General features: G+C 34.8%; 1 protein-coding gene across 2 annotated transcripts; it reads right to left on the bottom strand.

The window, feature by feature from the left end:
• Positions 1–2,442: 2,442 nt before the first annotated feature.
• Positions 2,443–9,405, bottom strand: LOC110733083 (mitochondrial inner membrane protease subunit 2-like). Of its 2 annotated transcripts, none has more exons than XM_021913099.1 (5): positions 9,092–9,405; positions 7,692–7,864; positions 3,878–4,061; positions 2,987–3,093; positions 2,443–2,886 (listed from the first exon to the last, which is right to left on the bottom strand). In XM_021913099.1, exons 1-5 carry the CDS (start codon positions 9,161–9,163, stop codon positions 2,805–2,807), a joined length of 618 nt encoding a protein of 205 aa, XP_021768791.1. In that variant the 5' UTR covers positions 9,164–9,405; the 3' UTR covers positions 2,443–2,804. The 2 variants fall into 2 exon arrangements, with proteins under 2 accessions (XP_021768791.1, XP_021768790.1); XM_021913098.1 differs by having other exon boundaries at positions 2,987–3,096; positions 9,092–9,403.
• Between the last annotated feature and the right edge of the window lie 2,245 nt (positions 9,406–11,650).

Raw genomic sequence — 11,650 nt, 5'->3', positions numbered from 1 at the left:
TCATAGCATACACAATGGGTTATAGGATTACATATTGAGTGTCACAATCCTCTTGTGCCACGCCATCATGGATAGTCATTAAAACCCATTCACTTGCAATATTTTATTGCATAACCACAAGCAAATAACCGGTTATAGGAATAACCTGATCATTGCAAAATTTCCCCAAATTTTTCTCTCTTTTCATTTTTTTATTATTCTTTTAGTTTCTCTCTCCTAATAACCAACCCTAATGATCAATGGTTGTGCATGCTCTCACTTCCATCATTATATTCATATAGCATCATTATTGTCAAGTCACATCACTTCAATATACTTTTATGACATCATTATATAATTTTATGACATCATTATATTCATATAACATAATTATATTAATATGACATCATTATTGTCAGGTAATTTCACTTCAATATAATTTTGTGACATCATTATATTCCAAAAATTTCATAATACAAACATAAATCGTTCTCGGTACTTTATAGACATTTTTATAGGTGTGTTATGGTTTCAAACCACCCCACGTTTTCAGTTCAATTTTCGAAAAAATGACCCGAAATCGTGTATTATAGCCTTCAATTTTGGACAATTTTTCACTTTTTTAGACCCGGAAATAAAAATTTCCGAGATGCTTCCCATGGATCCTAATACACCCCGGAAGTCCATTTGGGTGGGGAAAACCATCCAATATACCTTCAAACAGTCAATTTACCTGTTTACAACTTGCACCGATTTCATAAACTCGAGGCTATCACGGACATTTATGGCAACATATAATGATCATATATAGTTCCAAACGACATTATATGACACTAGGATGTATCCCCTGGTATCTCGAGACTTTTCGACACCAGGTTCCGAAACCTCCAAAATTGGCCAAAAAGTGTGTATTATAGCCTTCAATTTTGCCTATTTTTAACTTTTTTTGATTCGGAAACAAAAATTGACGAGAAGCTACCTATAGACCCTAATACCCTCCGGGAGTCAAATTGGGTGGGTGAAACCATCCAATTTGCCTTTAAGCATCCAATTTACCAGTTTCCGTACACGCCACTTGTATTGATTGTAAGCTTCCACGGGGCCTTTATGTAGCCGAATTATGGTTGTATATGGGTCCAAACAACATCATACGACCTCGGGATACATCCCGTAAAATTCCGTGAATTTCAGACACCAGGTCCGAACACCTACTAAATTGCTTCGATTTCGTGTATTATAGCCTTCAAATTTCGCTTCCGTACATCATTTTTTCACCCGAATGTAGTCGCAGCACCGGACTGACATCCTAAAAATTAAACTAAAAAAAAATGTCTGCCTCAAATTAAGTGTAACATTCTCAACAACATATACGGGGTTGAGACTTATGAGTCAAATCACATACAGAGTATGTAATCAATTGGTTGTTGATGTAGTGGTGATTGAGACTACACTTGGTAGGGAGGACCCGTGTTCGATCCCCCGCAACAACAATTGGGAGGGGACTGGAACATAACCACCCAGAACTGATCGGCGAATCCGGATTAGCTCAAAGGGTGAACTAGGTAGAACACCAAAAAAAAACATACGGAGTATGTAATACAAGTATAAATGTCCATATTTTAACTCGTTATTACTTATTGTATTACCTGTTTATTATTATTTTTTTTAAATAACCAACCCTTGTTATCACCTCTAAAATAAAATAGTGATTTACTTTTATTATGGTAAAATATCAGTTATATTTCTATGATTTCACTATATAATTTCACATATTATTATTGTTGGTATTCATTTGGAGTTGATTTCATTAGCGGTTAATAGAACAATCTGTTTATATCACAGTGTCTTTAAAGGGATATTCTGAAGCTTATAGGCATTACTAGATGTCCTTCGAGCTTAAGTAAAGGCTTTTGCCTCCTTAGGAAGAAGCAATACAATGCAAGCACGCCTGGTATGTTTATTCTGGAGTCTGCACTACTCCATTGGCAACAAAGGAACCACAAAATTATTATGTTGGACTTTTAACATTTCGATATAAATATGGACACTTAAATACTTCTTTTTGGGCCAAAATCATAGAATATTTTTACAATTTGCTAAGTTAAAACACTTGGACACGTATCCATATCTGACACAAGTACCTAAGTCCGAGTAACATAAGTACATAACTACTAGACATTAACAACTCCTATTTTAACCCACGATCTATCTTCTCGATTTTTTTCTTTCTTACTTTCTTAGCCAAACCTCTCGACTTCATCAATAGGATTCACTCATTGAATATTGTAAAATTTTAACATCTATAGTTGAAAATTGCCTTCCTAAGTGCATTCCAACATACAGCTTCAATGGATGAAATAATTTTACCCCCTGCTTCGCTCAAACATTGGAGATGAAAATTGAAATGCAAGGTTAATCACAGTAAATTACCACATACAACTTTGCTCCATTACATGATAGCTCTTTAGACTGAATGGATAATCAACTGCGCTTAAATGTTCAGAGCATTATTACTCAGATAACAGTTTAAAATCCAAAATCGGATACTGGCCATCCTCACATTTTCGAGAAGAAAACAGCATACTAATCAAAAGTGCCAATCTCATCAGCAACTCAGAATCATCTCGTCATTATTTTAGTTTCTTCTCTCCTTAAAGTAATTTTAAACAATGAATATTTTCCGTCACAAAGATATGATCGGATTAAAAGAGGGTACATACAAAACAATTCAGCAAGGCCCTAATTTTACCGGGATGTACGAGTTATAAGGGGGTTGGTTATGCATAACCCCATCCAACGAACTCCAACACATTGGCTGATTCAACTTAAGTTTTGTGATTCTTAGCCATTTCTTCAACATCGAGCTCAACTTCTAGTACGGGCAAATCCTTCTTGACACTGAATTCACTGAGGAAAAATATTTCAACATATTACTGAGCTAGTTGACATAGGTAGTTGGGTAAATTTACAATAAACAAAACATGATGAAGTAAATGGATGCACATACCTGTTTCTCACAGGACCATGATCAACAGCATTGCGCAAACAATAAATAACTCTACCAATAATGTCTGACATATGAACTGGGCCGAAAGTTCTACTGTCCTTGGCTTCCTGCTTCAGGGGGTTGGGTTGGGGTGGGGGTAAAGAGAAAGAGTAATAAAAGTCAGTACTTGAAGCATGGAAGACATGGTTAGTTGATCAAAACTGCAGTAAAATTAAACATAGATGTTACTATTTAGGATGCTACTCACTCCAGTCTAAGCCTCTCCGGACTTTCACAAAGTCTAGATCAAGCTTCCACATCATCATCCATTCCTATATACTCAGCTACGACTCATAACGACTGATACGAGTACATCCTTATAGCATTAGAATGAATATGGAGATGATTTGTACAGAAGGGCGGGAACAGTAAACCTATAAAATCATATAATTACTCCCAATATCCCTTATAATTTAGCACCCTATCCTTTGTTGACAATCCCAAGTTGATTGCAGACTCATCTTTTAGAGTATATTTCCCTAACCGCCCCCTTTTTCTTATTTATTTATTTTTCTCTTTGATCATTATTCTTACTCTTGTACCAATAACAAGTCTGAAGTATATAATATGGAATGGGGTCTATAGAAAGGAGAAAAAACCCAAAATGAACAAGAACAAGTGGCAAATTTACTGTGCAATGATTAATGGAATGAGCAATAAGATTTGGATATGTTAAAAGCTTAAAATGGCAAAAGAGCTGAAAATATAACCATATGAAAGTTAGAGATCAGCATGAATTAAAACAATCAGATAGTATGCCTACAAAGTTAAAACTCTGTTCTGTTAAAGGCTAATGCAGGTGTATGAGCAGAGTGCCAACGCTTGTTACAAAGACATGGGAAAAGACTGTACCTTTGGCTTCAAAGCTTCATTGTCAGCAAGAACCCAGCATTCATCCTTATCTAGGATAAAAGGCTCCTCTTTTTCATCCTTCGAGACCATTTCATATCCTTCAGTGGCAGCTAATCTTCTGACTAGATAATCCTTTGGGCTTTCAGGGTCTTTCAGGACCACTACATCTCCAATGAAAACACGACTGTCATGGTAAAATAAACATTTATAAATCGGAGTCAAAAGGAAATAATAACAAAAAAACTTCAGAAATCTCTGCTCTCAATTCTTCATATAATCAGTTTTATTTATATAAATAAAGTTTTTCATGATACTACACCAAATTATACAGAATTTCATATCCCCACACAAATTTCCTAATTTATAACACCATCCTATTGACTTAAGTTTTTACCCATGGTGAGTTTCCACTCAAACATATACTCATATGAGTCATTTCTGACACCCTTAGTTGTGTCACTGTATCCAATTGACCAAGAAGTGGGATAATGTAAAATTGAAAAGTAGGTAAGTTTTCGTTAACTCTCAAGTTTTGAAAAAACATCATACATTTACAATTATCTATTTGATTTCTTGAGAAAGGATCACTTAATCAATTTTCTGATTTTCTCAAGTGACGAAACAGTTGCTAGAAGTCTACAATTGACACTTAAGTACTTGACAAGTTGACAGTAATATATGCTCAAGAATGAAATGCGTTTAATAAAGGGAGCTCGACAGCACAAAATTGGGCACAGATTGCAAAGAAAGAGTAACAACCATGTTCTAACATGTCGATGATCCAGACTGAGGAATGAAAAACTTAAATGACTAAGACCAGCATCATTGGAGTTGAAACAGAAAACTTTAAGCCTAAACTGATCTCAATCAACATCATTATAACTTCTTATTCAAGATAATCGGTTAAAAAACTGTTTCATCCCAAATTCTTATAGAAAATGTGCACTTTTTTTTTTGGAGGGAAGAGGTTAAGCCATAAAGAATAATGTCTTAGAGGAACTTTTGTTATAGATAATCATCATATCAAAAATTTTGTGGGATAGAACCTTTTATTATCAATTTTTGTGGGGATGCATTTTATAAAACATGTTTATTGATAATGGTGCCATTTACTTGATGCACACTCTTGCTACTCCTGTAATATTTTCCTCAAACATGCTCCTGCTATCTCCTCCCATTGATCCTGCTTTAATCCCTCTGTGTCTCTTCTCATCTTCTTCCTCTCTCACATTTCACCTCCCATCTTCTATAAGCCCTCTGATCTTTTATTTAACTTCTTCCCGTCTTTCGCATGACATTATGGAAAACACACTCGTTTTCCTCCCTCTAAAATGTTTCTTAAGTTTTTCCTCTGCCTCTCTCTTTTACTGAATTTTAATCTCAAAATAGGCCAACATAATGCATAAAAAAAGCGCCCTTCAACAGAAAATTTGCCCCAAATATTGACCTCTACATGACCTCTTTACTAGATGTATCTCCATCGTACATAAATTCCGAAACCTTTACTGATAATTTTGTGGTTTTCTAGCATCGGTGCAAAATTTCCCAAATTCAAAAGATTGAAAATACTTTATAGCATAATGGGATCTAATGGTGTTTGTTAGTCACGATAGAACAAATTGACTATACTAAGGTGGTCCAATATCTACTAATTTTGATTACGTTGAGTAAAAATTAATGATATTCATCCCCAACTTTGGTTCAGGAGAATCAAGCAAAGATAGAGGGGCAAGAAATTTCAATTTTTTTGCTTGGTGCGAGCAATTTGGGTTAAAATTTTATGGAGTGTTGTGATGGATCCGGATTTGGGCCAGCCCATTAAGGTCTATCACCGTAGGGCCAAGATGGGTCAACAATTATTAGTTTTAGGTTATGTTAGTGCTTGAGTATAAATTGTAATGTAAGGAGTAGTAGCCGATTATCCAGAAAATTGTTAAGGAAATCCTTGTGAGATTTGTAGCCTAAAGCTACTGATAGACTAATAGCCTAGAGCTATTGCTATCCTTGTAACCTTTAAATTTCCATTGTTAATCAAAAGACTCAAGCTTACCTCTAATTAGTGTTAATTAATTTTATTTATTGTGTGAGAAAACCGGTCCTTGACAAGTGTTTTGATGACAGGAGTCTTCCCTTTATATTTTTATTTTATTACTAATGTAGTCCCATATTCTTTGCATGGTAGGACTTTGGAGAAGTATTAAGGTTGAGGGAAAAGAAGTATGGTTGATTGAAGTAAAGCAGAATGAGAGGGAGAAAGAGGAAGAGAAGAAAATCAGGTGCATGAGGAAGAAGATGAGAGAGATTAAAGAGAGTGTGCTGGTCTGAGGGGAAAAAATTGCACTTCAGGTACAGATAGTAGAAAATTAATAACGGTCAACAGTTGGAAATTTGATCCTTTGGCCAGATTCTGGCCAAAATGTGCCAAATTTAATCTTCTGTATCTATAACTATATAAGTACTTTTTTTGCAAATAATTTTAGAGGGTGCTATATCACACATTCACACATTCTGTCAAAATACTATCCAGTCTGACAGATTTTCGTAGTTAATAAACACCAAGGGAATCCAACCTTATTAAAGAAGACAAACTAAACCAAGCCTTTAAATAGGCTATCACATAGCCATACAAAGAGAACCGTAGAAAAACACTAGTCCTCGACATCAGACATAAACTTATCTATAGCTCTATAAGCATATATTACCAATGAAAGAAAAGCTGGAACTGTCGTTCATGATAGAGAGCTCTGCTTTAACTGTAGCCTTAAGACTGAGAGCTATAAACCTTGAACAATAAGAATTTGCCCTAAAATACGAGCCCACCATCTTCTTTCCATGTATTCACCACTAGCTAAATTAAATAATTTCCAAATTTCAGCAATACAGTTTGCCTTCAGCCTCCTCTTCCAAGCTACCAAAACATCTTAGTATCTTACACATTTCCACATTAAACCCAACCAATTATAAACATCACAAAACCAAAAGTATATGCTTGCACAAGGTTTGATGACTTTGATCTACCAAAACATCTTAGTATCTTACACATTTCCACATTAAACCCAACCAATTATAAACATCACAAAACCAAAAGTATATGCTTGCACAAGGTTTGATGACCACTACAACAAGCATCTTTCCACTTCAGCATTAATAGCAAAATCTACACATTGCCTTAAGGAAGCACATGATACATCTGAGGTGAATATTATGGAGTAAATACAAAAACCTGCTAGAACTTTGATTATCTAACGCTCCCAGTCCCACCATCTCATATCTAACTACCCAATTTTCTATTTGAAATGTTTCAAGAAATAATTTCCCATTTCTTTGTCACCTTAACTTTACTCTCTCTATCCATCAAATCAACCCTTTATCATCATTCAATTACAATACTTTCATTTAGTTTTCTTGCTTTTTTCAACAGCAATTTTTCATTCTGCTCTTAAATTTTTCTTAATGTCCATGCCACTTAGAAAGCAAAATCTCTATTAAGGACAGGGAAAGAAATAAAAATCACCATTTCATAGGATAAAAATCTACCTAGATTCAACTCCAAATAAGCAAACAACAACAAATCACGAAATGCATAAACTAAGAGCAAACAAAAGACCAGGCCTACTTAATAATATGTAAAGCTAAAGAACATTAACATCCCCAATTGATCTCCATCAAAGATACGGTTGACGAGTGATAACATCCCACATACAAGTAGAACTCAACAGTACCAATATATTAGTATGCAAAAGCAAAAGGGTATGAAATTGATAAGCGTTCCAAAAGAATGAAGAACAATTAAAATAGACAATTTGCAAATTACCTTGGCCCTGGAACTGGTATTTTTCTAACTAAGAGAGTTCCACCTTCGGACGCAATTGTAGGAGCCATCTCCTCTCCTTTATTCCAATGTAAGAAAGTCACCTTGCCCTGAAATAGGTTTTTCCACACGGTGTCTCCTATTTGACCTTCAGTTATCCGACCTCCTTTATAGTTCTTCAAACACATTAAACACTCCAATCAGAAAAGATACACCCCAAGAAGACTGGTAATCTCAAGACTAAACAATATGAATAATAAGCGCAAGAAATTGATATAACATGGCATTTGCACAGCTTTATAAAAGGCAAAGAATCAAAAGATGATGCAGAGTATCACTAACAACAACCCAGCATAAATTCTTCTGATTACTGTTCACTAGAGGCAACATAGATGGTTAAGATGTATACAACCTAATCCCTAAACAAACTGTAGAAGACAGAAAGGAGGCTGTTTTCATGAAAGAAAAGCCATACTTAAACTTCTTCCACAGAATTCATATGTTTTTAAGAGATAGAAAGTTCTTCCTGAAAGATGAGGCAGCGCAACTTAATAATTTGCAACAGACAATAATTTTGATATCCCCTCCTTATAAATCATCAACTAATATTCCAAGACAAACAAGCAAACAAATGTGCCACCTCCCGCTCCATAACTATCAAATTTTCATTGCAAACCCAAAAGACAAGTTAAATGGAGTATATGATCCTATTTCCCCTCCCTCAAGAAGTCAAGAACACGGGTGCAGACACACTGTAAACAAACAGGTTGAATGAGTAAATAAGAAGAAGAGTAATGTACGCTCCATACAAACCTGAATGTGAATGTTGGTAATTAAGCAAGGATAACATTTACTAGTTACTACTCTGTACAAAAAATTAGCAAGTTATATCTATCAAAGACTCTTTCTTTCATTACACCCTTATTTCATTATCATACTGATAATCATAGAAGAAATATATCAATCAAAGACTTTCTTTCATTACACCCTTATACTCAATGCAGGCATAAGAACCCAGTAATTCACAAAGTATTTACTGCAATCTTACATATATAGCTAATTACAATGAGAAATGTGAAAAGATCGAATTTTTAACATCAAACAAACAATTATAGATCATAAACCCTAAACCCCAAAAACCTCAAGCAAAAATCCCAACAATTCACCTAAAATCTAGGAGCAAATCATAAAAACGACACCCAAATAAACAAAATCATTCATCACAGATTCAAATTGAGGTTCAAGAACACCCTTTTCCGAGAACATAAGCAAAACCCAACATCAAAAAAATACCCATAAACAAATTACTCAATAATTAAACAAACACATCACAAAACAATGAAATATTGAATTAAAGATTGAATTTGGATAAATAAAAGAAAGATGAGAGAGAAAATGGACACCTTCCAGCTGACAGCCATGGAGTATTCAAGCTTGTGGGCGATGTAGCGACACCATGTTGATACAGAAACCATTGCTTGTTCTTTTTTTTTTTTCACTTTAATTTTGGGGGTCTCTGATTAATCCAATACTAATGCTTCAATTTCACGAAAAATTATTCAACTACTCGTATAATTATGGTGAAGGTGAAATAGCAGCTGCCATCTGACCATCTCCTTTCTTTGTTTTTAATTTCTTTTTCCTTTTTGGGTTTCTAAAACCCTTCGATTCTAAACCTCGAAGGTGACCGTCAAATTTTCACCGAAGCCCTTCGAGATTATTTTTTTTTTCCCTCTCTCGAGTCCGACACGAGTACTTGGTGATGTATAAATCTTTAGGTGGTTAAAAATATAATTTGTTGTATTGGACTAATTCCATTCTTTCAACGATAGAAGTTACGGATTAGTTGATTATTATCTTTGATAGGTAAAGAGAAGACACTCTATTATAGGAATGGTGGACTGAACTACCATAGCCTCCCATCCCAAGTTGTTTTAGGTGGAATTTGTCCCACAACCATGAAACAACAATCCTTACCATAGTTAGGGCTGTACACCGGTCCAAAACCGGACCGGACCTGACCCGAACCTGAATGGACCGGGATCTGAATCCTTGATTTTTAAGGACCGGAGACCAGACCTGAATCAACAAGTCTGGTTCCGGTCCAGACCTGAAAAATTAGGTCCGGTCCGGGTTTGGACCTGAATAGACCTGGTTATTGATTTTTTTTTCCTTTTTTTTAAATAATATAAAATTGCTAACCTTTTTAAACCTGTTTGGACTTGTTTAGAGCTATTTAGATCTGTTCAGACCTACTTAGACATGTTTGAACTTGTTAGGACCTATTTATGGACCTGTTTAGACTTATTGAATAAAAAAAAAGTAGCTTTACCGGTTTCAGATCCTGACCTGAAAATTCCGGGTTTTACCCTACAGGTTCGGATCAGGTCCGGTCCTAACAGGTTCGGTTCAGGTCGATTTTCAAGTCCGGGCCAATTTTTGTACACCCCTAACCATAGTACCACTAAACCAAGTGTTATTTGGTATAAGCTTCCATGATTATAAGATGGTTAAATAAACTTTTTCATTTTCCAAACAATTCGTTTTTGAAGCTTAAGACGACTTTAGATAAAAGAAGAGAAAAATGAATAGGATTAGTACTATGTACATTAGCCATGTAATTTTTTTTCTTTAGTAAAACTGTAAAACCATTTGAAATCATTGACAAGTTAATCATTGTTACACCTCGCATACAAATTATGTATATATTGGATATGTACTAGGATGTTCTTTGAAAAGAATTTTTTTTTTTTTTTTTTTTTTTTTTTTATGCGGTAAGATATAGGGGTCCCCCAATTAATCACAGGAAATGGGAGGTTGGGGGGGGGGGGAAGATGGAGGGACTAACCATCCCTTTATTTCCTATGTCCTCTTATCTGAAAAGAAATAGTCTACTTTAAAGTAAACTTAATCGATCATTTAATTCCACTCGCAAAGAAAAGGTGTATAAAAATTGAAACCAAATAACCAATCAATACAACATGTTAACTCATACCCCAATTAATAAGGATGAATCATATACGTGACAAATATAATGTTTTTGCTTAGAACTTGTTAATTTGTTATGTACTGACTCAAACATTTGTGCAATTGTACATTTGTACACATCATATTAGGCTGTATTAATTGACAAAAAGATTGAGCTAAACTAAGATTGAGCAAGATAGATTACAACATAAGATCCTATCATTCTATTAATATAAAATAGACACCCCAAACAAATATAAAAATCCCAAAGTTTCATAAATGTGAAATTTTGGATCAAATGTCATGTACATACATACATAAACAATGACAAAATCAAAAGCTGTCTCATTCTCTGATTTTCATCAGTAATCCTCAAATGATCCAGCTAGCTTAGACTCATTAATCTTTATAATAATATGATTTTCATTATTAAATACTTTGTATTACATTAAACCGTACCATATTTGTTCAGAAACCATTACCCAAACTGCCAAACAGACCTCTAACCAAGATTCTAAATTATATTAATACGTTATAAATTAAATTAAAAACTATATACTACCTCCGTTTTTTATTATGTGCAACAAAAGGGTATTATTTATAAGATATAAAATATTCCTACGTTACATTCTTTCACATTCTTTCTTTGTGTTTATAAGGCACCTTCCCTCAAACCTTCACGTCTCATTTCACACCATTGCATAAAAAAAACTTGTGTGTACGGTGGATATGGGCGAGTTAGGAGCGAGTTATCGGTTCGATAACCGGGGAGATAAGACGATGGTGACGAGTGGAAGAGTGCACGCTGCTGGATCATCCGAGTTAACGGCGTATCCGTCGCAGTTGACTCGGCCGAGTCGGGGATCAAAGAAGGGGAAGAGATGGGGTAAACGACTCAGTAATCCTGAGGTGAAACGGAAGAAGAGAGTTATAAAGTATAAGGTTTATGCAATGGAAGGTAAAGTCAAAGCTTCTTTTAGAAAAGGGTTGAATTG

Source organism: Chenopodium quinoa, unplaced genomic scaffold (genome assembly GCF_001683475.1).
Source record: "Chenopodium quinoa cultivar QQ74 unplaced genomic scaffold, ASM168347v1, whole genome shotgun sequence".
NCBI classification, from domain to species: Eukaryota; Viridiplantae; Streptophyta; class Magnoliopsida; order Caryophyllales; family Amaranthaceae; genus Chenopodium; species Chenopodium quinoa.
Note: the sequence above shows the minus strand (reverse complement) of the source record. Positions and strands in the feature narration are given on the sequence as shown.

Excerpts from the sequence above, each read along its gene's own strand:
- LOC110733083 (XM_021913098.1), bottom strand. The coding sequence starts at position 9,163 with ATGGTTTCTGTATCAACATGGTGTCGCTACATCGCCCACAAGCTTGAA. Across the intron at positions 7,865-9,091 it reads CCATGGCTGTCAGCTGGAAG|AACTATAAAGGAGGTCGGAT; the intron begins GTGTCCATTTTC and ends ATGTGTTTGAAG. Across the intron at positions 3,097-3,877 it reads ATGAAGCTTTGAAGCCAAAG|CAGGAAGCCAAGGACAGTAG; the intron begins GTACAGTCTTTT and ends AACCCCCTGAAG.